Raw genomic sequence first — 25808 nt, forward strand, 5'->3', positions numbered from 1 at the left:
ATGGGGAGCCCGGCGGGCGTTCCCGCCAAGCGCGCGCGGTGCGAGGGGCCCCGCGGCCCCGCCGCCCCCGGCAGCGACCGCAGCGACCCGCGGCTGTGGGACACGGAGCGGCTCTGCCAGCACCTCTCCCGCTGCGGCGTGGGCGATCCCAGCCTGCTGCGCCGCTTCCGAGGTACGGCGGGCCGGGGCCGGGGCTGGGGCCGGGGCCGGGGCCGTGCGGCCTCGCCGCTGGCGCTGACGCTTCTCTTGCTCCCGCAGAGAGCGGGATCACCGGGAGGATGCTGCTGGACCTGCCGGCCTGCGCCCCGGAGGTCACCCGTGTCTGGTGAGCGCCGCCCGCGGGAAAAGGGGGGAGGCCGTGCCGGGGCCGAGGCCGGGGAGCTGCGGCGGGCGGGCCGTGCCCGCAGGGAGCGGCTGCACACACACGTGGCCCAGCTCAGCGCGGCTGCGGCCCGGGGCCGCCCCAAACGCGTCGAGCGGAGCTTGTGCGGGGGCGAGCGCGAGGGAACGGGCTCGGTGGGGCTGATCCCGGACCCTCGGAGCAGTTCCCGTTCCCTGCTGATCCCAGCACATCCACGGCGCAGACACTCGCTGCCCAAGTAACCATGAGAAGCAAAAAACTCGATCCATTAGAAAAGGTTTAATGAAAATACCCTGGGTAGCCCAGTGAGCTTTTGAGTATTGCTGGGAACACAAGAGTGAACTCCAGGGGTTCTGACGAGAACTTACTTTTCTGCCTGAAGTTGCTGCTGCTCCAGCTCCAGGAACGACAGCGGCCCCGATGTTTTACAGAGCAGGAGGTGCTGCTCAGGAGAGGCCGGGTGTCACCCGTCTCCCTGGGAGAAATCCCGGGCATTGACAGGTCAGCCTTGCAGCAGCTGCTGGGACTTGGCTTTCTGTTGTGCCTACAGCAGCGTGGGCTGCTGTGGAAAAAGAAATGTTGTTGTGTGTCTTGGCAGAATAGGGGCCTGTGGGTGAGTAGCCGAGTCCTTGCTGCCGTGAGCTCCCACTGCCCTGGGCAGTCCAGAGCAGGCAGTCCGGCTGCTAGTGGTCACCTGCCGCAAACACAGGGATGCTGGATGCTGTTCTAAAGTGTGTAAAAGATTGTTCCCAGCAGTGAGGGAATGACTGATCCCAAAACCCTTGTAATCTTTCTGGTGGTGAATATGCTTTCTTGCTCTTCTGTAACAGCAAAGGGTATGAATCTGTCCTGCTATCCTGTTTGTTGGAAAGGCCCCTATGCCCCTTCTCTGCCCCACTGGGGAGCCTCTCTTGCTCCCCTCTACTGGGATGTGAGCCTGCTTGCTCACCGCATTCTTCCTGGTGGTTTTTAATCTTTTGATGTCTTTTCTTTATTCCTTTGTTAACCTTGTTTATACTGCTTCCTCCAAATTTGTCTCAAAACCCACCTGTTGGCTCCAGCTGATGTTGTGGTTGGAGGCCCTGAGGTAGGCAGGGGTGTGTAATCTGGCAGGTGCACACAAGTGCGGAGCTGTGCTTTCTGCTGGTGTTTGGTGTTGGCTCCTTGGGTGAAAACTCATCAGCGCTCATGCCGTGCTGGGGGTGAAGGGTGCTTTCCCTGCTTTATTGAGACATCAGCATGCAAAAGGGGAGTGGGAAGGGGCGGGTGTCTGGGTGTGGATATCTGAAGAGGATGAAGAGCTGGTGTGACGCAGGAGGACGAGGCAGAAGTGCTCGGCTTTGGACGAGGTAAGACGTATGCAGGAGTCATTAAGGTATTTTTGGTTTTCTCTTTTTGTAGAAGAGGGGTTTAACTGCAGCTGTTTGAAGTGTGCAGATAGAAAATGCTGTGATGTCGTGGAAGGCAGCTGAAGGCTTTGTTTATTGCTGAAGTACCAGGTAATTGCCTGACTGAAATGACGAGCTGGTGTCTAGTTTTATTTAGGACTTGCCAGGAGGCTGGTTGCTTCTTGCAGGGAAGGAGCATCAGGTGTCCAGGCCACGCTGGACATGTGCAGCCAGTCTGGGGAGTCAGAGACTGTCAGTGCTGAACATGGGCAGCAGGATGGGATGGCCAGGAGTCCCTCAGCATGGGGGACAGGGCTGTGGAGAGCTCTCAGTGTAGAGAGCAGATAGTGCTGGGTCTACAGGATTGTGGGTTTCTTATACAAAGTTTCCTTCTGTGAGATCTGACATCTTGTTTCTATTAAGCTGAAACTGTTGAGAGTTGGATGAGAAATTGCTCAAGCATTCTGCTTTTTGTAAACATCTCAACTTTGCCCTAAGAACAATTATTTTGCTATCCACTGCACAATGTGTCCTGCAGTAACTGATAATTTCTCTGTGACAGACCACTAATGAATGCATGTCTTTAATTCCCTGGGTTCCTGGATGTACAGAGGGGAGACCTTGGGCCAGTGGGGTCTGGAGGCAGTGCTGTGGGTTTCCCAGGTGTTCTCATGTTGCTGGCAGTGGATATTTCATGTGGTGTGCAGTGTGCTGCATGCTGAACACAGATGATGAATGGGGCTTTCTGGCTCTTTGGGCACAGGGAAGGGATTTTCTCATCCTTGTCACCTGTGGTATGAAGGAGGGTGTGGACAAAGCAAGGAGGAGAATGGATGAGGAAGTGCCAGTTATCACATTTCCAAGCAGCCATCAGTAATGCTGCTTTGGCTGTTGGAGCAAATCTGCCTGCAGAGCCCTGGAAAACCAGAGTTTCCTGTGTTAACAGGATTTGTCTTGGTTAGGAGGGTCTGACCTTGTAGACTTCTGGTGAAAAATGCCCTGCTGTTGTTTTCTATCTGAAGGAGGACAAAGAGCAGGGAAGGTGGGACATCCAGGCAATTGGTCACACCAGGATCACACCGACAGCATGCAGGGTCTTACCTTTTCCTGATTCTCCTCCCCATCCCACCAGAGCAGCAAGTGACTGCGTGGCACTGAGTTCCTGGCTGGGGTTAATCCACTACACTCCTTCTTGGGGCTTCCAAGAGGTGCTCCAGCACTGCCTTGTGACAGTCTGAGCAGCAGCTGCAGCCCGAGAGCTCTGTGTTAGGGAAAGGAATACCAAGTGGTTGAGAAAAACACTGCTCACCAAGTGTGGGGTGCAGAGGGTTGACATTACGACAGATCTGAACGAGCGTATTAAAATATGAATAGTGTGGCCAGCAGAACTAGGGAAGTGATTCTTTCCCTGTACTGGTTGTGCCACACCCTGAGTGTTGTGTCCAGTTCTGGGCCCCCCCCCCCTCCCCCCCCCCCCCCAGTTTAGGAAGAATCTTGAGGTGCTGGAATGTGTCCAGAGAAGGGCAACAAGGCTGGTGAGGGGTCTGGAACTCAAGCCTTATGAGGAGTGGCTGAGGGAGCTGGAGTTGTTTAGCCTGGAGAAGAGGAGGCTCAGGGGAGACCTTACCACTCTCTACAGCTACCTGAAAGGAGGATGCAGCCAGGTGAGGGTTGGTCTCTTGCCCCAGGCAACAAGTGACAGGACAAGAGGACACAACCTTAAGCTGTACCTGGGTAAGTTTAGGCTATACATTAGGAAAAAATCCTTAACAGAAAGAGTGATTGGGCATTGGGATGGCCCAGGGAGGTGGTGGAGTCACCATCCATGGAGGTGTTGAAAAAAAGATTGGATGTGGCACTTAGTGCCATGGTTCAGTTGATAAGGTGATGTTAGGTCATAGGTTGGACTTGATGATCTCAAAGGTCTTTTCCAACCTAGTTAATTCCATGATTCTGTGTGAAAAATAAGTCATTAGAAGCGTTCATTATATTAGTTCAATAGTTGCTGGTCACAATGTTGATTTATTTGCTCTCAGAGTTGTGTCATTGAATACACGCTGGTCTGGGCATCACCAAGGGTGTTTTTCATCTTAGAATCGTGGAGGGCTTGGGATGGAACCAACCTTAAAGGTCATCTCATTCCACCCCCTCCCATGGGCGAGGACACCATCCACTGTCCCAGGCTGCTCCAAGCCCTGTCCAACCTGGCCTTGAGCAATTCCAGCTTCTCTGGCCAACCTGTGTCAGGGCTCACCACGCTCACAGGGAAGAATTTTTTCCTAATACCCAATCTAACACTACCCTCTGTCAGTTTAAAACCATTGCCCCTTGTCCTGACGGTGTCTGCTCTTATAAAAAGTCTCTCTTCTTCCTTTTTATAAGTCCCCTTAAGGTATTGGAAGGCTTCAGTGAGGTCTCTCCACAGACTTCCCTTCTCCAGGCTGAGCAGCCGCAGCTCTCAGCCTGTCTCCGTAGCAGAGGTGCTCCAGCACTGCTTGTCTGAGCAGCAGCTGCAGCCCAAGAGCTCCGTGTTAGGGAAAGGAATACCAAGTGGTTGAGAGAAACACTGCTCACCAGCAGCTCAAACATCACATGCCTTTAATATTTTGTGGATTATGAATAATTAAATGATTCAGATGAGAATATGTAGTGCATCAAGCGGGGCTTTATAGCCTTGTTTTCTGTTCAGTTTTATGTTGAGAGGCTAATATAAAACTGATCTCTGGGTGATTAACTGCTGCAGAAAAAGTATTTTCTCATGATAATGTTTGCTGTCACTGTTGTACTGGGGATGGTGAGAAAAATGACATAGACCTCAATCCAGGAAGGAAATGGAATTATATAAATGAGTTTGGAAATCAATAAATAACCTGGTTCTCTTGAATGGCATAAGGTTATTGGTCCTTTGACCATCAACCTCTTGGAATGATTGGTTAAACCCTACAACACCCATTTCAGAATATTTCTCCAGTCAGTAACACAACAATACTGCATAACAATCTTGCACTTGCAAGAGAAAGGATTGGTTTATAAAAACCTCTCACTGTTTACAGCTAGCATGTGTGTGAAAGTAAGACTTTCACATGGATACTGGCAGAAAGCTGGAAAATTTCTCTGCATCAAGCTTTCAGCATCCACAGTTTGCTGTCATAGTGAGGCTGAAACCATTTAGCTCAAGGGCAAGGCTTGCAGACAGAGTTAGTAGAAGTAGGTATATTATCCTAGAAGAAGAGCATATTATCTCTCTCTGTCTCCAGACTTGTCCTGCCTGTGCTCATAGACTGCTGTGGCTACTGCAGAGTACCTGCACTGGAAGTTTAGCTGTGTGTTGTGAAGGGGACTTTTAATAATTTATTAAAAATGACAGCAAAATATCTTTGCAAAATAGAAGAATCAGTCTCAACAAAATTAGAACATGTTTTAAACTGCAGTGATTTTGCTGTTGGAGTTGAAATTAATTTGTGTAAAGTTCAAGTTTGACAAAATTAAACTTCTAATACAGAGTTCACTAACTGCCAGAAATTTTTATAAAAATTGTTTGCTGTGACTCTGACATTTTAGTTTAAGGAAGTTTTTCATCCTTAAAAAATGTCAGTTTTTCAGATGCTGCATGTTGTCTTTCCCATAAGTTTAAAGGACTTATCTCCAGGTGTGGCTTATAAAATTTTTTTCATCAGTTTTGTGGTGGTTTTATTTCTCAGTTCTGTGTAAGTGGGAGCAGCACTTACACTGCTCTACAGACGTGTTCTGTAGCTATTTGTTCCCTTCCTTCCATACTTGATTTTAGAAGGATAGATACTTTCAATATTTTTCTGAAAAAATTGCAGTCTTCTTCCGTCGGCGAATATCAAAGTAATGTGAACTTGCACAAGTACTTCCCTATGTACTGCAGGTTGGGAAGGGAAGTGCATTGCAGGCTTTGCTCTCAGTGGCTCTTTTTCCTTCCTAGCTGCCCAGCTGAGCGACTGGAAGTGCTGGCGTGCCTGACACAGCTGGGACAGCAGCGCTTGGAGGTGATGAAGGTAATCCATGCTATGGGGACATCGTGGCCAGGTCCTGCCTCAAGCCCTGCACAGGGCCCTGCTCCCCTTCTCTTCCTCCCCCCTCTTGGCTGGGTGCTGCCCACCCAAGCAGCACAGCAGCAAACTCTGGGCCCTTGGTAGTGGTGGTCTGTGAAAAGGCACATTAACTAGAAGAAATACTAGAATCATCATGTGGAAGCTTTTGGTGGGCACCTGCAGGTTGTGAGGGATTGAATGAGCAGAAGAGCCATTTGACATGTGTTGGAGAAGCTCTCCTTTCACATCCCTCTGTGTAGAGCCTCCCCTTGGTTTATTTTATTAGTTTTTCCCCAGGCCTGGGTTAACAGACTCCTTGCTTTCACTGTTTGCTGTGTCCAGCTGTTTCTCCCAGTGGTGTGTGTTGGTTTAACTGGGGCCAGGGCTGCACACATTCTGTAGTAGTCTGCATATCTGCTAGAGCCCTCCCAGCTCAGTGACCAAGGGTAGAGAGCACAGGAAAACCTTATTTGCCTCAGTATTTTACCAAGATGTGTGTGTGATGGAATGGTTTTGCCTGCAGTTTGACGGCAAGGATTAAATGTGTTTACGTTTTCTACCGAGTCCCTGTAGTTACTGAGATCTCTCTAAAAATATGTGCTAATCAGGAAGTACTTCTTTCATATTTTAGTTTTCTTGGGGGTTTGCATTGTTTTTAATGAAAAAAGTAACAATCATAATTTCCACCCAGCAAAATTGCATTTAATTTTAAAAGCATGAGCAATATCCGGCCAAACACTTTTATTGGATATCTCAGACATGTATTGCAGTATCCTGCTTTAATTGGAGTAGCAGATTAATAAAGGCAGCAGTTTTCACACGTGTTAAGTTTTGGAATTGCACATGTGGAGATAACATTTTTAGGAATTTTGACTTTACTTCCCTTGCTATGAGAAATAGGCAGCTTTATCTTTTTGGTGTCAAGCTTTAGTAGTTCTCCAAGATAAATTTGGTTGTGCAGAGAAGTTGAGGATGCCCCATGCCTGGAAGTGTTCAAGGCCAGATTGGACAGGGCTTGGAGCAACCTGGTCTAGTGGAAGATGTCCCTGCCCATGGGATGGGGTTGGAACAAGGTGATCTTTAAGGTCCCTTCCAACCCCAGACATCCTATGATGTTGTGATAGATCTTGATATTGGGTTGGCAGGATGTGTCTGTTTTACAGAAGGTGAACATTCTCTGCCACCAAATGCCTGACCATTCTAGATGTCCTTTACATTTTTATATGCCTGTTTCTTTTCAAAGTCAAATTTTAAATGTTAATTACACCTTTTTTTTTTCTTTTTCTTCTGTAGGTTTTTAACGATCCTATTCATGGGCACATTGAAATGCATCCCCTGCTTGTTCAGATCATTGACACCCCTCAATTCCAGCGCCTCCGGTACATCAAGCAGCTGGGTGGCACATACTTTGTTTTTCCAGGAGCCTCTCACAACCGCTTTGAACACTCCCTAGGGTAAGGTGGTGGTTCTGGCCCATGCATCTCTGGCATCTGGATATCCCTGAGCTTGGTACCACTGCAGTGGAGTGCCAGTCAAGGGGCATTGCTGTCTGAGCATTGGTGAAAACTGCTGGGGGGCCATTTCTGGTCTCAAATGTTCCTGGATATCCCATGTGATTGTGGGCTGTTCCCTTGAACGTGTTTTAATAAAGACAGATAAAGAAACCTACAAGATGGATCAATGTTAGATTTCCTCCCCACCCTTTATTATTCTAAGAATAATGTTAGCTAAAAACTGTAAGTGCTTTATGTTCCCCCAGTCAAAATACAAGTTTTAAAGCATAAACTTAGTAAGGGTACCAGGGCTGCTCTGTATGATCTGCCAGACAGTTGTAATCCCCACACATCATCCAGCACAGCTAAAATCCATTTGATCTGTAATGTTTGCCTTTGTAGATAGATGTGCTTCATGCAACCAATGGCAGGTTGTCAGCCTGATAGCTGTAATTCAGTTAAGCAGAAATATGATGGACACAAGGTTATGTAGAGTGTTGCTAGGTCATTCACACTCCTCAGGGAAGGTAATGAGTGACAAATTTGAGCTTGTTTTAAGGGTATATCCCAAGGTGCAGTGAAATTAAGCTAGTAAGTGGTTTTTATTCAGCTGATCTGGCCAGCCTAAAGTTGCTTTTGTTGGTGCTGAAATGTTGTGGAGTAAGTCTGGCTTACTTATAATGAGATTCAAATGACTGTTTTCAAAAGGGTCAGATAAATGAGGCAGCCTGGACTGACTGCATCTGGTAAACCAAAAAGACAGAAATGTCTTCACAACAGAAGTCTGAAAACTCCATTTTTATCAGCAACTTTTCTTTTGAACAGTTCTGTTGATCTATAGAGTTAAATTTAGGACAGATGTCGCGACGGAGGGAGAGCCCGGACGCTCAATATGAGTGATCAGCAAGCTCCCATTTATTGATCAGTGGTGGATTACAGATATAGTGTGGCTAATGAGGCTTATGCATATTCCAAAAGGCGCAAGCTGAGTGGTTTACGGCACTGCCACCGACCCCTCCCTCTAGTTCTACCTTTGTGGTCAGCAAGTTCCACTTTCCCATGCCTAAGTTCCTCTTTTCCCCATGCCCCGACCATAAGCTGTCTATTGTTAACTGTACTGCTCACCAAGGCCAGCATGTCCCCGCTATATCAGCATAAGGCCTTGGTCAGCTGCAGAGGGTCCATGCATCCTTTCTCACATAGCTCAGCTATTTTACAAGATGAATGTGATATTCTGCTAAATCATGCTCTGTAAGCTGCAAAGGGAGGACACAGCCAATTCTCTACAGACAGATGTTCTCCACCTGTATACAATTTCAAAGATTTCTACAGTGTTACAAATAGAAGAAGTGAGCTTTGTGTGCTTATTGGTCTAGTGAAAAACCGTCGAACAGTGAAATTTGGACTAATGAAAGGTATTACTTCATCACAGAAAGCCTTGTCTTGCTTTAAGCTGTTCTGCAAGGGGAACTCTTGAGGCAAGTAGAAAAAGAGGTTTGTGTAGAGGTTATGAACAGTTTATGGGAGTATGTGCCATATATTTGCTCCTGCTGGTTTTGTGTCATGAGAACAGAGGGTCCCATTCAATTAAATAAAGTTTCAAATCTAAAATGAATGAGAAGATGAGAAATAATTGTCATGAGCTATTATTAGAGCAGCAGTTTGAAAAAAGAAGAAAATGCTTTGGTGACTGTTGTGGACCTCTGCACTTTGCCCTGACTGGAGTTCAAGGATTCTGTGTAAGCTGAGGTGCTTCAAGATTCTCACTGTTAGTGGTGCACTGCTGTTCCCTAACACAGCTACTGTTTGTGTGTTATGAAATACTGCAGGATGCTGTAGAGTCTCTGTTTTTTGGGCATGGTATTCCATGGTTTTTTGCTTTCAGAGGACTAAAACTCTACTATAAGAGGTAGCTTGTCATTCTTCGCAGGTCAGGGTTTGGGTATTTGTTGTATACTGCCTGTCAGACAAGGGCTGTGACTTAATGGAGCAAACAGAACAGGAGAACTTCTCTTTTTCTGTTTATCCTAAACCACTGCTGTATTCCTTTCCTCTTGCAACAGGGTTGGCTACCTTGCAGGATATCTGGTTCGTACACTGAAGGAGAGACAACCAGAACTGGATATAACCCAGCGAGACATCCTCTGTGTAGAAATTGCTGGGCTTTGTCATGATTTGGGTAAGGAACACCTGAGATGGGTTGTTGCTCTTGGAAAGCTAACCAGGATGAAAAGCTGGCTGTAAGGTCAGAACATGTGAGCTATTTTGGGTTGCTCATTGCATGGCCATATTCCAAGACAGGTTTTATCTGTTCTGTTTGTTCTGGAGTACGTCTGTGGGGACAGTTCCACTTCGTGAATCTGCAGCCACTCTTAGCTAGTGTTTTGTCTTGTTTCCAAATGGTGCTTAGAGTTCTGCTCTCAGTGGCTGAAGCATCCACTTCCTTCTGTGATTTCTCCAGGTCTCTTAAAACATTTCAGAATGAAAATTAGTGTTCCTTTCAAAAATTGTAACGTTTATTTCATAACTGCTTCTTTTCTTCAGAGCTGACACAGAGTAAATAGTATGTTCAGTGTTGCTGCAGTACTTGCCTGTGGTGTAGGTGCTGGAACTGGCTGTTAAGAGCAGTAGTACTTAAGGTATCTTAGGAAAGTGTGCTTTTTATATCTGAGTCTTCCTCATAGATGATGAATAAGGAATTATCTGGATGGTTGCACTCAGAGAGTTGTGGTTACGGGCTCGATGTCCAGGTGGAGCCCAGTGATGAGGGACCTGTGTGGGGACTGGCACTGTTGGATGTCTCTGTCCGTCATGGGGACAGTGGGATCGATGCACCCTTGGGCAGTTTGCCAGCAACACTGAGCTGTGTGGTGGGGTCACACGCTGGAGGGAAGGGATGGGGCATCCAGAGGGACCTGGACAGGCTGGAGGGGCAGAGAGTAGATGAGAGCAGCCCTCAGGAGAAGAACTTGGGGGCATTGGTGGGTAAGAGCTGGACAGGCCCAGAGGCAGCCCAGAACCCCGATGTGCCAGGCTGATCCCCAGCATGGGCAGAGGTGAGGGGGGAAATCTGCCCCACTGCCTTGCTCAGGTGAGACCCCACCTGCAGAGCTGCTCCAGCCCTAGGGCCAACATAAGGATGTGGTGCTGCTGGAGCGAGGCTGTCACGGCAGAGACTGACACACGACACGCACTTATTGTTATCCAAAGCCATAAGAAGCAAAAGGTTTTTATTATTCTCAGCTATTACTCTTACTTGACAGTTACTGTGGCCTATTGTGATTGGCTGCTTAACAAACAATGACAGGGCTGTCTAAAGAACAATGACCATTCAAACAGCAATACAATTAGCTAGACAAGCAATTAGTTACATATTATATGCAAGTTTCTTCTTGTACACTCTTGATGTTCCATAGCAAGAACATCTTCTTTCACTGATTATCTTCTTAGCTATCACTGTGGCTTTCACTGTGACTGCAGTTTCTCACAGGTAGATTTTGACTGTTTTTAAGTCAAACTCTGTGAGGCCTTCAGACCAGCTGTCAGCTTCATCAGGTCCCACACGGGGCCTTGGAGATGCACCAAGGGCTGGAGTCCCTCTGCTCTGGAGCCAGGCTGGGAGAGCTGGGAGTGCTCACCTGGAGGAGAGGAGGCCGCAGGGAGAGCTCAGAGCCCCTTGCAGGGCCTAAAGGGGCTCCAGGAGAGCTGGAGAGGGACTGGGGACAAGGGCTGGAGGGCCAGGACACAGGGAATGGCTTCCCACTGCCAGAGGGCAGGGATGGATGGGAGATTGGGAAGGAATTGTTCCCTGGGAGGGTGGGCAGGCCCTGGCACAGGGTGCCCAGAGCAGCTGTGGCTGCCCCTGGATCCCTGGCAGTGCCCAAGGCCAGGCTTGACAGGGCTTGGAGCAACCTGGGATAGTGGAAGGTGTCCTTGCCCATGGCAGGGGGCTGAATGAGATGATCTTTAAGGTCTGTTCCAACCCAAACCAGTCTAAGACTCATGATATGTCAAGAAAAGTCAAATACAAGAGAATTCAGATCCTAAGCTTGCTCAAGAAATTTTTGCTGGCAACTATGTCTCAGACTAAACCCGTGTCATCTTTTTATTTAAGGTCATGGGCCATTTTCACACATGTTTGATGGAAGATTTATTCCACTCACTCGTCCAGATTTGAAGTGGAAGGTAGGCTTTTCACTATTAAAGTAGAAATACAAACCTGAAATTTTTAGAGGCAGAGTAATTAAAGAGTTCCAGTGCTTGTGAGGCTATAGTGGTCATTTGGCCTTACCTTATTGCATCATTTTGATGGCTTAATTGACAACCAGAAGATTGTTTTCTAGTCTTGTGATTATATCCTTGTTCGGGCTGCACTGATCATTTCTGGCCAGCATTGTGCCTTAAAAGGCGTATTGAGAGCTTTCTGCAGAATATATTTTACAGATGCAAAATACCAACTGGCAGCTTCCTTTCCAGTATAATGTTTTAGTCCAAGTCCAGGATATTCAGTAGTGTTTAGAATTCAAACTTTGCAAAATTTTGAATAGAGTTTCAATGGTTGTTTGCTGTGAATGAAATGCAACACAGTCCTTTCAAGTCTCTCTCTGCTTGTAATTTCTAAGCAAAATCATCTGAGTAAACTGGTTAATCTTCTACACAGCAAAACTGATTATTTGGTCTTTTAGCATTGTAACTGCCTTGCTACTGTTTGTCAACACACAGAATTAACAGCTCTCTGCTGAAGAGTGTGTTTCTGTACTCTGTAGACTGGGTGATTTGGTGTTCTGTTTAATGTAAAATTACTAGGAAAGCACCCAGCTGCTGCACTTCACACCAGCCTGCCCATGTGCCTGGCTAGGAAGTGCTGCTGACTTGGAGTAAAGCTGTGGCACTGCAGGAAAGATGCTTAAACTATGTAATACAACATTTGGATTGTTTTTTTCACAGCATGAAACTGCTTCTGTTCAAATGTTTGAGCACTTGATCACTTCCAATAAACTAGAAGAAGTCATGAAGTCGTATGGTCTTGTCCTGGAAGAAGATATGCTCTTCATCAAGGAACAAATAGGAGGGCCTATAGATGAAACTTCCTGTGTGACATCAGTGAGTCAGTGTACTGCTCCTGTGATTATGGCAAGAAATGTCTTTATTTTGCTGAAAGAATAGCTAATTTTGGCTTCTGCTGTATGTTACTTCTAGCCCCATGATGTTCTGAGAATCTTGTCACAATTGATGCTGGAGGAGTGTAGTGTTTATTTCTTACAGTGCTGGCAGGTGTGTTAATGTCCTTACAGCTCCCTGAGAATTCTTACTCAAAAGCCTTCAGATCAGAGGAAAGCTGTAGAAATTTACCTGTATTTAGGGAACCTAACTGGTGACTGGGGCCCGCTCAAGGGTACTGAAGGAGTTGGAAGAAGTGCTCACCAAGGTACTTTCCATCATTTACCTGCAGTCCTGGGTGGTCCCACTTGGCTGGAAATCAGCAAATATGACTCCATGTACAAGGGTCAGAAGGATGATCCAGGGAACTACAGGGCTGTCTGACCTGGTGCTAGGGAAGGTCATGGAGCAGATCATCATGAGTGCCATCCTGCAGCATGTACAGGACAGCCAGGGAACCAGGCCCAGCCAGCCTGGGTCTAGGAAATGCAGGTCATGCTCAGCTGAAGGGCAGGAAGACTCTACAGAGGGATCTGGACAGGTTGGATCAATGTGCCCAGGCCAATTGTGTGAGGTTCCACAATACCAAGTGCTGAGTCCTGCTACAGGCTGGGGGCAGGGCAGCTGGAAAGTGGCTAGGCAGAAAACAGATGCTGTTTGGTTGACAATGGCTGAAAATGAGCCAGATGTGTCCAGATGGGCAAGAGGCCAATGGTACATGGCCTGTACCAGCCATAGCATGGCCAGCAGGACCAGGACAGTGACAGTCCCTCTGTGCTGGGCACTACTGAGGCCACAAGTCAAATTCGGGGTTCAGTTTTGGGCCCCTCACTTGAAGAAAGACACTGAGGTGCGATGGAGAAGGGCAGTAGAGCTGGGGAAGGGTCTGGAGCACAAGTGTGATGAGGAGCAGCTGAGGGAGCTAGGGGGGCTTGGCCTGGAGTAAAGGAAGCCTCCCTCAGTCTGGATAGCAAAACTGGGCACTGGTAGAGATGAGGCAGTGAGCAATCCAAGCCTGGCCCAAGCCACATCAGCCTCGATGACAGCAGCAAAATGCTTGGATTTATTGCAGTAGCAAACATAGAGGCAGGAGTAAGACTTGAAGAAATTAGTTGCTTCAAGAGGCAAGCAAGAAGAGATGGTGGTTGTTAATCATTGTAACTCTGTAAAAGTTCTCTCTCCTCGTTTTACGCTTTACAGCCTTTGTCATCTCTTCAAGGACACTCATTCAGTTAGCTCCAGAAAACAGAACTGGTAGCAGCTGAAGTCAGTGGCAGGTCTGTCAGGACAATCTGGTCCTAATCAGAATTTGTATGTAGTCCCAAACAAGTAACCCACAAATGTTCACACTTGCCCATTATTTTCTGCTGCAGGAGTGGGTAGCAATCCCACAGCAAATACCAGGAACTTGGTAATAGTGAAATCCAGTCTGAGATCCTATAGGAAGAGGACATTCATTTACAAAATCTGCAAACTGATTTTTATCCTGTTGGGCTTGTTTGCAGATAAATCTTGGTACCTGCCACTAGCATTGATCTTGTGCCAGGTTCTTTCCCCATGTCTGGTTTGCCTTGTTTGGATTCTGTGCCTGTTTTCCAGCAGGATACCAGGAAGAGGAGTGCCACACATGATTCATGGCAGCAGCCTCCTGGTGTTAGGCAGCAGATTGCACTGGCAGGCTGTGCACTGTGGTGCAGGCCTCTGTCGTGATACAGACAACGGGTGTCCAGGCACCAGACATAAACAGTGTCCTGAACATGTGCCAGTAGCAGAGCTCTTTGTGATCATGGTATTTTTATCCATGATATGCTTCCTTCCTGCTGCTTGCACATTTCTGTTGCTATTCACATCAGTGCAGGTAACGTGGAAGCCGTGTTTGCATACAATGTTTTCCACTTCCAGAATTTCAAGGTCACTTTATGGCATTTTTTTAGCTGAAGGATCTTTAAATTTTCAAGAAAATGTGCAACTTGTGTTTTATTATTTTGGTGTTCATTTCCTGCTTGCCTTATGGCTGAATTGTCCCTTGTGAGGTAGGAGTTTAAGTAGCTGACTGTTCAAACAATTTTTGTTTAAAACATCTAAGTAAGTGTTTTAAAACTCTGTTCTCTAAAGTTGTAGATTGCAGAAGACTGCAAGACAGCGACATGTTTGTGTGTTTAATTCCCTGAGAACTAAATAATTCCAAATTTTCCCCTCTTTGTTGCTGTGCTCTTTTTTTTTTTTTTTTTTTTTTTGCATTTCAAAGCTGCAGGCTTTCTTTTAGTAGAATAATGGGCAATGAATACTTGTGTTCATGGGTTTTATTCTTCCTGAGATTCTGAGAAGACCGCTGCTTAGGCCCTGTTCTGGATTTCCAATGCCTGGTAGCATCTGGGAGTTCTTTCTTTGTCTTTTGTGTTCTTTGCTACCTCAGTGTTGGATGTTTGTCACAGGCAAATTCAAAGTGTATTCCCACTGTCTTTAAAAAGCCATTTTGACATTGTTGGCACAGTTTAATTTCTTATTGTTTCTGATGTTTTTCTTCCCACCTCCCCTGTCAGTGGCCCTACCGTGGTCGACCAAAGGAGAAAAGTTTCCTCTATGAGATAGTAGCTAACAAAAAAAATGGCATTGACGTTGACAAGTGGGATTATTTTGCAAGGTACAAATCTTACGTTTTATTATGAATTCCTATTCACAAACTGCTACTGTATATACAAATATGATCATATTGTTAAACACTCTGTGGAATATTTTCAGGGACTGCCATCACCTGGGAATCCCAAATAATTTTGACTATAAGCGATTGCTTATCTTCACTCGGGTCTGTGAAGTGAAAAACCAGAAGCACATCTGTACCCGTGACAAGGTGAGCAGCATGTGGAGCCCGGGGGGTCAGAGCACTGGGGGGGACACGGGGGAGCTGCACCCCATGGCTGGGGTTCCTGGGGGTCCTACCCCATGCTCCCTTAGCCCAAGAGGGGCAGAAGTAGTTGCTGCTCTGAAAGCTTTTCTCAGAAGCTGCTGTTTGGGGGAAGGACAGAGAAAGCCACTGTTTGAAAGGATTTGTGGCAGGTCCTGCCAGGGGAGACTCTACAGACCTGTCAGATCTGCATGATCCTGCTCCAGGTCTTCTGGGCAGGAAGTGAATGTGGCTGTGGTGAGGGGCTGCTAAAGGGGTGAGGGGTCTTCTTCACTGCCAGGCTGCCTGGGGTCACTCTCAGCACTCTGCTCTCCCATGGTGGCCTGAGCCAGGTTCAAAATTTGGAAATTGTGAATAATCATTCTGCTTTCTTCTGTGAATGGGGGGAGGCAACTAATTTGATTAATTGATTTATTGCCTTAATTTTCCTAGTAAGACAGTGGCAAAAGTAAATGCTGATAGGGTTTTTTTTGATTCAGGAAGTTGGAAATTTGTACGAGATGTTCCATACCCGGTATTGCCTGCACCGGAGAGCGTACCAGCATAAGACTGGCAACATCATTGAAATAATGCAAGTATATTTTCCTTTCCTTCCTTTTCAATTTATTTTTAAATTATTGAAACAATCCATATCCATTTGGAATATTCAGATAATCTATAAGGTGTGACATAGAATAAAAGCCACTTCTGATTCTTGTGGAAAGACGTAGTACTTAGAGTATCATAGAGGCTGTGGTTAAGAAAGCAAGCAAAAACAGAGAGAGGAGGACAAAAACATCCTTCCATGTGAAATTAAATTAGAGGAAAATTACCAAAGGCCTGAAGGAGCACAGTACCAGGGTGTGCTTAAACCATTTAAACTGCTGACAGCTGAAGTCAAATCCTTATCTGCAAGTTAGAGACCACTTAGCTCAAACTGGCTGGTTACTAGAGGAAGGTTACTAACAGAGTAAAGTCATGAATGGGCTCATGTAGCTCAGCTGAGGCCTGGCTTTGTGTTTATATAATGCAAGATTTGTTCAGGACCAACTCATCTAGCTACCTGCTGTTTTACCTCTCTTGCTGATGTCTATAGAATTTTCCATATAACGTTGTTGTTTTTACTTTTCTTGAAAACCAGAAATACTCCAAATATTTTTTCCTTAGGGTCTCGTCTGCTGGGTAACTGTCTGTTGAGTTTGGAAAAAAGGAATGTGAAGGATTACACAGGACAAGAGTGATTTGGATTGCTTTCATTTCATATATTTTAGCTCCTGATTTAAGGATCCTCTAAAATTCAGACTAAAAATGCTCAGGTTTGACAGTACCTACCTACATATGAGGAGTAAAACATATTTTTTAGTTTAGAAAAACGCAGATCTTGGCTTCCCACAATTATAGCAGCCTTTCCAAAAGAATGTCCAAGCTGGAAATGACAGCAAGACATCTTTAGAACATAATATTTTCCCATCTGAACATAGTACATGTTTGTGATGCTTCCCCTTTACAATGCTTTTTACCCTCTCAGCTAACTCGGGAAACAAGGAATCTGTAAAAGGGCGTGGTTATCTGTGAGGCAGCCGCTGTTTGCAGGGTTCTGCAGTTGTCTCAGCAGTTAAACACAGTCTGAAGCAGAACAAAGTGAACTTGCTCATTCATCTGAAGGTTACATTCTCATCTGAACCCGTCTGCAGTAAATCTCTGTTGAAATGTGCAGTGGCAGCATGGAGATAAGATGTTGCAGTGATCAGTGTCTGCGGTGTGCTGGGGATACAGTTTCATCTGGTGTCTTCTGTTTATAACATACTAATTTGTTTCTTTTTTGCCTGTTGACCAGTGAGGTGTTTCAAAATGATATTATCAAAAAGTCGTAATTTTGTCTCAAACTAGGATTACAGAAGCCCTTCAAAAAGCTGACAAATTTTTTGCAATAAGAGGCTCTGGAGGGAAAGTGTATCACATTTCTACAGCAATGGAGGACATGGAAGCCTACACTAAACTAACTGGTAAGAGGTCTCAGAATTATCTTTTTAAGTAAAAGAGCAGGAATATCTGTTAAAATGCTGTTTTTACAGCATTTTGTGAACAGAAGGTGGGGCAGGCCTGGGCTGTCTAATCCTTGTGATCTCAGATCTTGCTGGGAGAGCAAGATCTTCTAGTTTAAATTACTTTTATGTTAAGAGAGAGAAAGAAGCACCAACTTTATGTTCCACATACGTTCGGATTCAGCAGTGTTAGAAGATTCTGCCCGTGCCCTGAGTTTGTTGCACTTATCATGAGTGGGATGTAAGTGAGCTCTAAGTGATACTGCAGGTGGCTCTCTCAGGTGGAGAAGTACTGGCTGTGTGTTGTGGTGTGAAGCTATTCCCAAAGCAGGTTCCAAACAGCTCTTGCAGGCTCTCAGGGTTGCTGCCTCCTGGTCTGTGCTGTGGGGCCCCAGGTTGTGTTCAGAGCTGCAGAGTGGGCCAGGCAGCCCTGCTGCTCCAAGGCTCTGTGCTTGGCTCTGTGTGAGCAGGGCAGGGGTGCTGCAGGCCCTGCTCAGGGCTGCTCCTCATTACTGGCAGCTCTTGCAGCACCTGTCACCTACAACTCACCAGGACTTCCAAGTCAACTTTCCTGAGTTTCCATCACCAAGCCTTAGCTGACCAACAGAGTCAGCTAAGAACCTCTATCTTTGGTCCATGGATGAGATGACAGGGCCTGAGGGCACTGTTGCAGAGAATCCTGTGTGCCTTAGCCTTTGTGATGCTAAAGGCCTTCTGCTGGCAGTCCTTCATATGCCACAGCCGTCTGCAGTCTGACCACACACCTGCTGAGGTGAGGAGCTGTGTGTCCCCTCTGTCACTGTGTGCCTCTGCTCAGGGCAGGACAAGGCAGGGCAGTAGCTGTTGGAGAACACAAATTGCAGTGCTGAGCAAAGGAAGGCTGGGCAGAAAGCAAAGAACTGAGGTGGAGTTGTTCCTGGGCTGGGCCTGTTCCTGGGGGCTGGCTGGCCCGGTGGGTCCTGCTGCGACTGCCTGCTTACCTGTGGTACCTGGTGAGGAGCACAGCTCAGGGCAAGGACAGCAGGCTGTGCCCAGCCTCTCACAGTCTGCCACAGCAAGGAGCTGCTTGCTAGGACCATCTGTTCAGCAAGGAGAGTGGTGTGAGGAATGTACCAGCATCAGATGTACAGTGGACCATGAATGACGAGTACGTTCTCCTCTTAAACCTCCTTCCTGCCTCTAGTGCTGTCAGAGGTTAGGATTTTCCCTTTTTCTCTCTTTCTTTCTTTTTCACTCAGGGAATTTTCTCCCATTTGCTGCCTAAGAGACGGGAACAACAGATACGTAAGAGACAAAAAATGTAGCCAAGGAGGAGAGGGAAGGGTGCAGTTTGCTATCCTCTCTGAGCTGGGGGGCTTTCTCTTGGGAAGGGCAGAGATTTTGGCTGGGGGGTGAGGGGCCGGGCTCAGCTCCTTGCTCTCAGGACCAGAGGTGAGATGGCCGGGCTGCTGCTGTGGGGAGAATTTGCTGCCACCGCGGAGTTCTGTCCTGCGCTGCTTTCTCCTTACTGGGGGTGAGCTTCTGCTCTCAAGTGCAGCTGTTGAACTGGGACCTTTCCAACGCCCGACCTCACTGGGAAGAGGACCCCGGCCCCGCTCCCGGAGGGAGCAGCTCCCGGCTGCTGCCGCTGCCGGGCCCCGCTGCTTTCTGCCGCTGCTCCGGCTCTTTCACTGCACGTTAACCCGGCCCCCCGTGCCCGCCGGGACAGCCCGCGGCTCCTGCTACGGCTGTGGAATTTTCTGCCACACTTTGTCTGCCCCCCGTGCCCGCCGGTGCTGCGGCAGCCGCCGCTCCGAGGTTCCTGCTGCGCTCCATTGCGGCTCCCGAGCGGCACCCGAGGGGCCCGGCCGCCCCTGGGGCTTTGCCAAGGAAGCCCCTTTTCCATCCCTCCCGCCGGCCCGGCCGCCATCACCGCGGGCAGAGGCGGCCGAGCTGGCGGCACAGCGCCCCCTGCAGGCGCGGGAATCCCCGCAGCCGCCCTGCCCGGCCGGGAGCCACCAGCGCCCCTGGCGGCCGCGAGCGGAGCTGCAGCGAGGGGAAAGGGCTGCGGCCGGGAGAGGCCGGCCCTGGGCTCTGCTGCTGCTCCTTGGTGCTGCCGGCGCTGCTCTTTGTGTGCCTTGGCACCCACACACACAGCAGCAAAGAGCTGCTGCTCCTTCTCCCGCAGCTCTGCCTGAAAGCCCCTTCATTTCAAACTGATCAGAATCCGGAGGGAAGGGGGTCACATTTTCCATTCCAAAGGAGGTTCCCACCTTCCTTGGCAGACACCTGTCCTTCAAACCAGGATAAGTGCTTGCAACCTGCATGCTCCTGAGGCTTGTTTCAGCAGTCCCTGGTGAGTGATGCTTCTGTGAAATTGTCCAGTTATGGACCTCTACAAATTATGATCCTCTGTGAGGTCCTGCAGCAGAAGGTTCTCTAGCTTTCTTCCATGGTGGGTGAAGAACCACTGTTGTTTTTCAATGTGTTCCCTCCTGATTTGGCAACAAGTCCTAGTTCTAGTAGAGGCTGAGACAGCAAAACATTCCTTGTCACTGCTGCTTTTGCACAAGGAAGATGTTCATGGGCTTCTTATTTTCCCTGCATTTTCTGTTCTTTGTCTGAAGAGACCTGATCTGTGGTTCCTTGTGGAGAAGTTCCTGGCTTTGGTTGGCCTTGTCCATAAAACCAGTTGAAGGTGTTTTGGTACATGGCTCAGAGGTTGCTTCTGGAGCGTGTTGGGACCTCCTCAGGCTAGTTGCAGCTCCGGGTGGACTCTTGCAGGGCTCTGCTTGCAGCATGTGTTGAAGGTGCCCAGGTGTTCCTGGCCAGGGATTGCAGCTATGGGGTGCAGATCAGGCCAGCAGCATCCTGGCAGCAGCAGTCTCTTGAACAGCCAAAAATAACCTTTCTGCTATGAAGCCACATCAAAAGGAACCTGTCTTGCTCCGACTGATGGTGGGAATCTTGCTGCATGTGTCACAGGAGGGGGTATTTTGATGCTGGCATCCAAAGTCTGAGAAAGTCTGAAGGCTTAATGGCCATTCTTTTTTTTTTTTTTACAAGACAGAGTGCCCATGTCATGAGCCGGTTAGTGCTGGAGTTCAGGATAGTCTGCTAAACAAAACTGGCTAAATAAGAGGAGAAAGTAACTTCCAGTGAATAGCAAAATATGTTGCCAGGGTGAGAATTGAGTTAGTTTTTCTGCCAACAACCATTGTGAATCTAATGATAATTAAGATTATATTGTGACATCTAGTTGTCAGTTCAGTCATTCCCTGAAAGTGTCTTTCCTGAACCAGCAGTTTTTTCTTGTTGCTTTAACCTTTGGTCCTGTTTGTGCATTTTACTGCGACATTGGGTTGTGACATACATAACAAAAATCAATGCAACTTTGGCAGACTGTATCTACCAGGAAATTCTGCACTCAAGTCATCCAGAACTGGAGGAGGCACGAGAAATTTTGCGTAAAGTAGAACGACGTGAATTATACAAGTTTTTAGGAGAGACTCGACCTGAATCGAAGAAGGAAATTGTAAAGGTAATGTCCTTTAGTGGAAGGTTCTGAATTCTGTCCCCATATAAATGTTCTTGAAGTTACTGACCATCCATTTATCTCTATCTCCATGTGTGCTTTGTTTGGTTTGAGGGGGGTTTTTTTGTTATTTGCTGTTCAAAAAATGGAGTCAAAAGTTGTCCTCCCATCTTTAAGTAGCTGAGCCATGAAACATATAAGAAATTGGGAAAAGTTTTATCTACAAACAGTCAGAAGAATGGCAACAGGTGGAAATTCAGAGGCTGATTATTGTAGAAATATTTTCAGGAAAAACTTTTCTGAAAAATACAAAATTTTATTGAAGACTGTTACAGTCCAGTGATTGAGAAGGTTATTACATTGTTTGATGTTCATGAAAATTTCAAAATAGTAAGGAACACATTTGTGTTCTTTGCTTTGAGAATAGACATCAAATTGAGTAATAGCTGCTGAATTTCTTGGTGTTAAATTCTATACTAAGCAGGAGCATGCCTGTACTTTTTCCAGTCTTTTTCATGAATGCTTTTCAAAGCAGATCACAGTTTAATTCCTGTTGTCTTATTTCAAAATAATGATATATTAGAGCTCACTTCAGCTGGCTCAGTTCTTTTAATGTGCTGTGTTGTCAAATCATCAGTTACTTATGCCCAAACTTCACCCATAAGGGTTAAAGTTTTTTATTCCGGATTTCCAGAAGTGGATGTCTGTATCTAGAAAGCCTTCATAAATAAGAATAATTCAGCTCTTTTAAAGAATGAGGTTAGAAAAGGACTACTAGATGTTGGTATTCATCTTTTTGTTTGAAGGGAAGGTTTGCTTGTGTTCTTTGTCTAAGAAAAAGTAGTGTTAAGAGATTCTGTATTATAAAAGCAGGAGGAAATAGGTGAAAACATGAGATGGTTGTACATCAATTGTCTAATTTCTGCCCTTCTGAGGACAAGGTTGGCCCAGCAAATAAAGGAGACAGGTGTGAGAGCAAATGGTATGAGTTCCACCTTTAAACAGTTCCTTTTAGAAGCTTGGTTGATGAAAGGAAAAACTCTCGTTTTGAAAGTCCAGCCAAAGGCATTGAATCTTGGGGTATCCAGGCTGTTGTTTTGAAGGGAGAGTGGGTCCCTGTTGGTGCTGTAATTATATCCAGCCAGTGCTTTGCAGCTCTGGGTGCACAGCTGAGGGGTTGAGGGAGGATGTTTCCTCCTGTGGTGCCCATGGCAGGAGTGCCAGAGGCTCAACCTCCTCCCAGGTGCTGGAGGGGAGCAGTGGCTGCAGGAGACAGAGCTGTGTCTGCTCTGCTCCTTCACACACCACAGTGCTATGTTTGGAATCACAGAATGGTTTGGGTTGGAAAGGACCTTTAAAGGCATCTAGTCCAACCTCCGGCCATGGACAGGGACACCTTCCACTAGACCAGGTTGCTCCAGCCCTGTGCAATTCTGTGATCCTCAAGCTGGCCAGAGCCAGGGGAACATCCCAAACAGCTTCAGAGTTCTTAAATTCAGGCTGAGTTTCCAGTTAATGGAAACTGGAGAGAGAACTTCAAAACAATGCAAGCAAAGAAAGGAAGTGAATTTACATACATTCTGATACAGGGTAGAAATAGTTACAGACAGGCTGCCTCCAGCCAGGTCCCTCCTGGCAAGGTTTTCCTCCAAGCTTGCTCTCAGTCTAAATAAACCTTTCCTTGGCTTCTTGAGTCACTACAAACCACACACATGCCTCACCTTGGCAATGTGTGTGATCTTCTGCTCGTCAGTCTCCCTATCTCTGCAGTGAACAAGTCAGCAGCAAAAAACCCCAAAATTAACCCAACTGCTCCTAGCTGAATTCCTTCCCTCCTGGGCAGTCTCCTGACTGCTCTGTGCTGCCTTCCCCTGAGTCTCAGTTGCTCCCAGGAAATCTTGCTGCTTCAAATCTTGCATCTTCCCCAGAACACAGCAGCCCTGAGTAAAGGTCACAGCCTTTGAATGAGGACTCAGGCATGTCAGTGGTCAACTGTTCTCCATCAAACCATGTTCCCCTGCTTTACTTTAGCCTAAGTGTCAGCAGGGAATATTCCCTTGGGGCCAAAAGCAAACAAAACCCCTTTGTGGGTTTCAGCTTTTGTGGAGTACTTCAGTGGAGTACTTTTTGTGGGGGTTTTTTTTGTGATTGTCTGCCTCTTGTGGTTTTTTATGTTTTGCTGTATAGATATACAAGCTTTATTAGAGGGTAAGATTCTGCAGCTCTTCATTAAAAAAGTTCAGTGAAAATGTCTAGTATTCAGCTTTGGGAACTTACTGCAAAACATTTGTATTGGTAAAATAGTTGGTTGAATGTACTTATTTTCTGTTTTCATGCTTCAGCATTCTGGATGGTACACTCCTACTCTCCCCCTGCCCCATCATCAGGTGTAAAAGTTCTCCTCCACAGACTGGCAGATTTTGGGTCTTCTCAATTGCATAAGATTGGTTTGTTTCTAAAAACTGCGTTTTGTACTAATGGCTATGGTGTACAGTAATTCAACCAACCAGATTGCTGCAAGAGTCTTGTCAAGCTGTGAAGAATTGAAAGCTTTAGTTTAATCACATATTGTGTCACGTGTTGTGTTGCCTTGACCTAGACCTGAGAGGGTGTAAAAGTAATCTGAGTTACTGAGTTAATCTTTTGGTTTGGTTTCTTTCAGAGTAATAGCCTGGCAGAAAGCATTGCTAATTCCAAGCCAGAGAAGGACCCTCCAGATGTGGAGCTGAAGGCTGAGAATTTCATAGTTGATGTAAACACCTCTCAGAGCGGGTTCCAGTAAAAACTTCTCGATTGCAGAGGGCCTTGTGTACCCTGGTGAAAGAGCAAACCCACAGGGTGTCTGTAGCTGCAGTCCTGGTTCAGCCTGAGGGTCTGAGGGCTACGAGCTTCCCATGGGAGGTTTGCTGTGGTGGGAGGGTGTGGGGCAGGCAGTGGGCAGCCTCACTGGGCTGTCACCTGTGACACTGCTCCTGGTGACAACTGGGCTTTCCTGTCACTGTCCTCACTCCAACAAGGAGCACTGGAGAAACCCGTGGGGTTTGGGACGTGGGTGTCAATGGCAGCAGCCTGGGGACCACTGGATGGGTCAGGAAGGCAGAAAACCTGCAGGCCCAGTGGGAGGAAAAGAGGCACAGTGACCTCCAGGCTCCTGGTGTTGCACACCTGATGCCCAGCAGGCACTGCTGGGGTTTGTCTGCTGCACAAAGCACCTGCTGGCACAGCTCAGTCTGCAGCCAGCACTGGTGGGAGCCTGAGACAGAGGAGGGAGCTGGTGCAGTCTGCAGGTGTCACACAGCCTGATCCCTGTTCTCAGTTCGTTCTGGGAAGAGCGAGTGGCTTTCCATAGAGTGCATCACGAACCACTCCTAAAGCACCCTTGCACTGAAGGTTTACTTCACTGGGCAAGACTGTAGCAGTTCACTGAGCTTTAAAAAATTTGCCTGGGCTTTTCCCATCCCACAGACTGAAATTGTAGGGAAGTGGGTCCCTGCTGAGCACAGAAATGTTGGGGTACCAGGCCGATGTAAATAATGTTGTTTAAACCTCATGTTGTAATTGTAGCTCTGCTGCAGCCTCTGCGGGTTGTGTGTTTTGGGGAGGCCCAGACTGGCAAGGGGACCAGTACACTTCCAGTGCTGGAAACTGGAATGTTTCCGAGTACAACTGGGAGCTGGTCACTGTAAATGTGGATATCCACATGGCAGCATCAGAGCAAGAGGGGGTGGAAGAAAAGATGCAAAATACAAATATCAGATTGTTTTTTAAGTAATAATTTGTTAATTACTGTTCATTTGATTACTGTAATTTTCAGGAGTAGAGTGTGTGTGGCCTTTTGTATTTATTGTGAGAAAACTAAAGACAAACATTAACAAATGCCATTTTCTTTGTTTTACATGGAAGATTATCAACATGGATTATGGAATGAAAGAACAGAATCCAATTGATAAGGTTCATTTCTATTGCAAGGCTGATCCTTCCAAGGCAGTCAGTATCAGTAAAGAACAGGTAGGTTTCTACTTTCCTTCTGAAAAGCATTTTCACCACCTGTGATGGAGGTGATCACAGTCCTGCGTGGTTATTCTTGCAGCAGTTGTGGAGACGTGGTGGGATCCATGGCCTTGCAGGTCTTCAGGGTGTGTTGTACTGTGACACTCTGGAACCCTGACAGCCTTTGCATATGAACAGTATTTAATTGGAATACACTGGGAGTTGGAATATCACAGTTGCTTTAGATAAAACTCATGGATTGTAGTGGGGCTTCTTACTGCTTTCCTTTTGTATTCCAAGAAATACTAAAGCTTTTTTCTGTTTTATTCCAAAGGTTTCAAAGTTTTTACCCATAATATTTATGGAGCAGGTTGTCCGGGTTTATTACAAAAGTCAGGATCCAGATGTTATTTCAGCTGCAAAACAGTACTTTATTCAGTGGTGTATGGAGAATGATTTCACCAAACCACAGGTAACAAATTCACTTATTATATTTCTTGTTTAGAGCTCTTCATCTTCATCCATAAGTTTGCTTTTTCATTAAAAAGTTTGACATTGAGGCCTTGCCTTTGTGGCAGAGGCACTCACTCACCTGACCCCTGGTTTTATCACGGCTCTCACCTGGGGGTGCTTTGGTTTCAATGAAGTAGTGCTGGAGACCTGAAAGTACCTATAGGATTCTATAGGATCATAGAATCATGGAATGGTTTGGGTTGGAAGGGGACCTTGAAGATCACCTTGTTCAAAACCCCTGCCATGGGCAGGGACACCTTGCACTAGACCAGGCTGGGGAAAGAGCTGCATCCCCAAACACGAGAGGCCACCCAGGAGATGAGTGTTCTTAGGTGGGGATACAGGCATGGAAAACTGTGTAAGGCCCATTCTTAGGTCATTCTTCTGGCATCTGTCTTTTAG

At 46.8% G+C, this 25808-nt stretch overlaps 1 protein-coding gene across 2 annotated transcripts in view; it reads left to right on the forward strand.

Moving 5' to 3' along the window:
* The window catches only part of SAMHD1 (SAM and HD domain containing deoxynucleoside triphosphate triphosphohydrolase 1), a gene marked incomplete at its 5' end in the record, with an annotated part of 28369 nt that continues 2561 nt past the window's right edge, over window positions 1-25808 (forward strand). The window contains 15 exons of one of the 2 annotated variants that reach the window (XM_082292666.1): window positions 1-172; window positions 259-325; window positions 5699-5771; window positions 7101-7261; window positions 9364-9479; window positions 11415-11485; window positions 12248-12403; window positions 15004-15104; window positions 15203-15311; window positions 15845-15936; window positions 17235-17350; window positions 20770-20909; window positions 23566-23655; window positions 24807-24911; window positions 25228-25365. In XM_082292666.1, the coding sequence (XP_082148792.1) occupies window positions 1-172; window positions 259-325; window positions 5699-5771; window positions 7101-7261; window positions 9364-9479; window positions 11415-11485; window positions 12248-12403; window positions 15004-15104; window positions 15203-15311; window positions 15845-15936; window positions 17235-17350; window positions 20770-20909; window positions 23566-23655; window positions 24807-24911; window positions 25228-25365 (1707 nt within the window). Of the gene's footprint in view, window positions 173-258; window positions 326-1800; window positions 1861-5698; window positions 5772-7100; window positions 7262-9363; window positions 9480-11414; window positions 11486-12247; window positions 12404-15003; window positions 15105-15202; window positions 15312-15844; window positions 15937-17234; window positions 17351-20769; window positions 20910-23565; window positions 23656-24806; window positions 24912-25227; window positions 25366-25808 lie in introns of those variants that run through there. The other variant, XM_082292667.1, reaches the window with a different exon arrangement.

The sequence above is a fragment of the Coloeus monedula genome (genome assembly GCF_965178545.1).
Source record: "Coloeus monedula genome assembly, chromosome: 17".
NCBI classification, from domain to species: domain Eukaryota; kingdom Metazoa; phylum Chordata; class Aves; order Passeriformes; family Corvidae; genus Coloeus; species Coloeus monedula.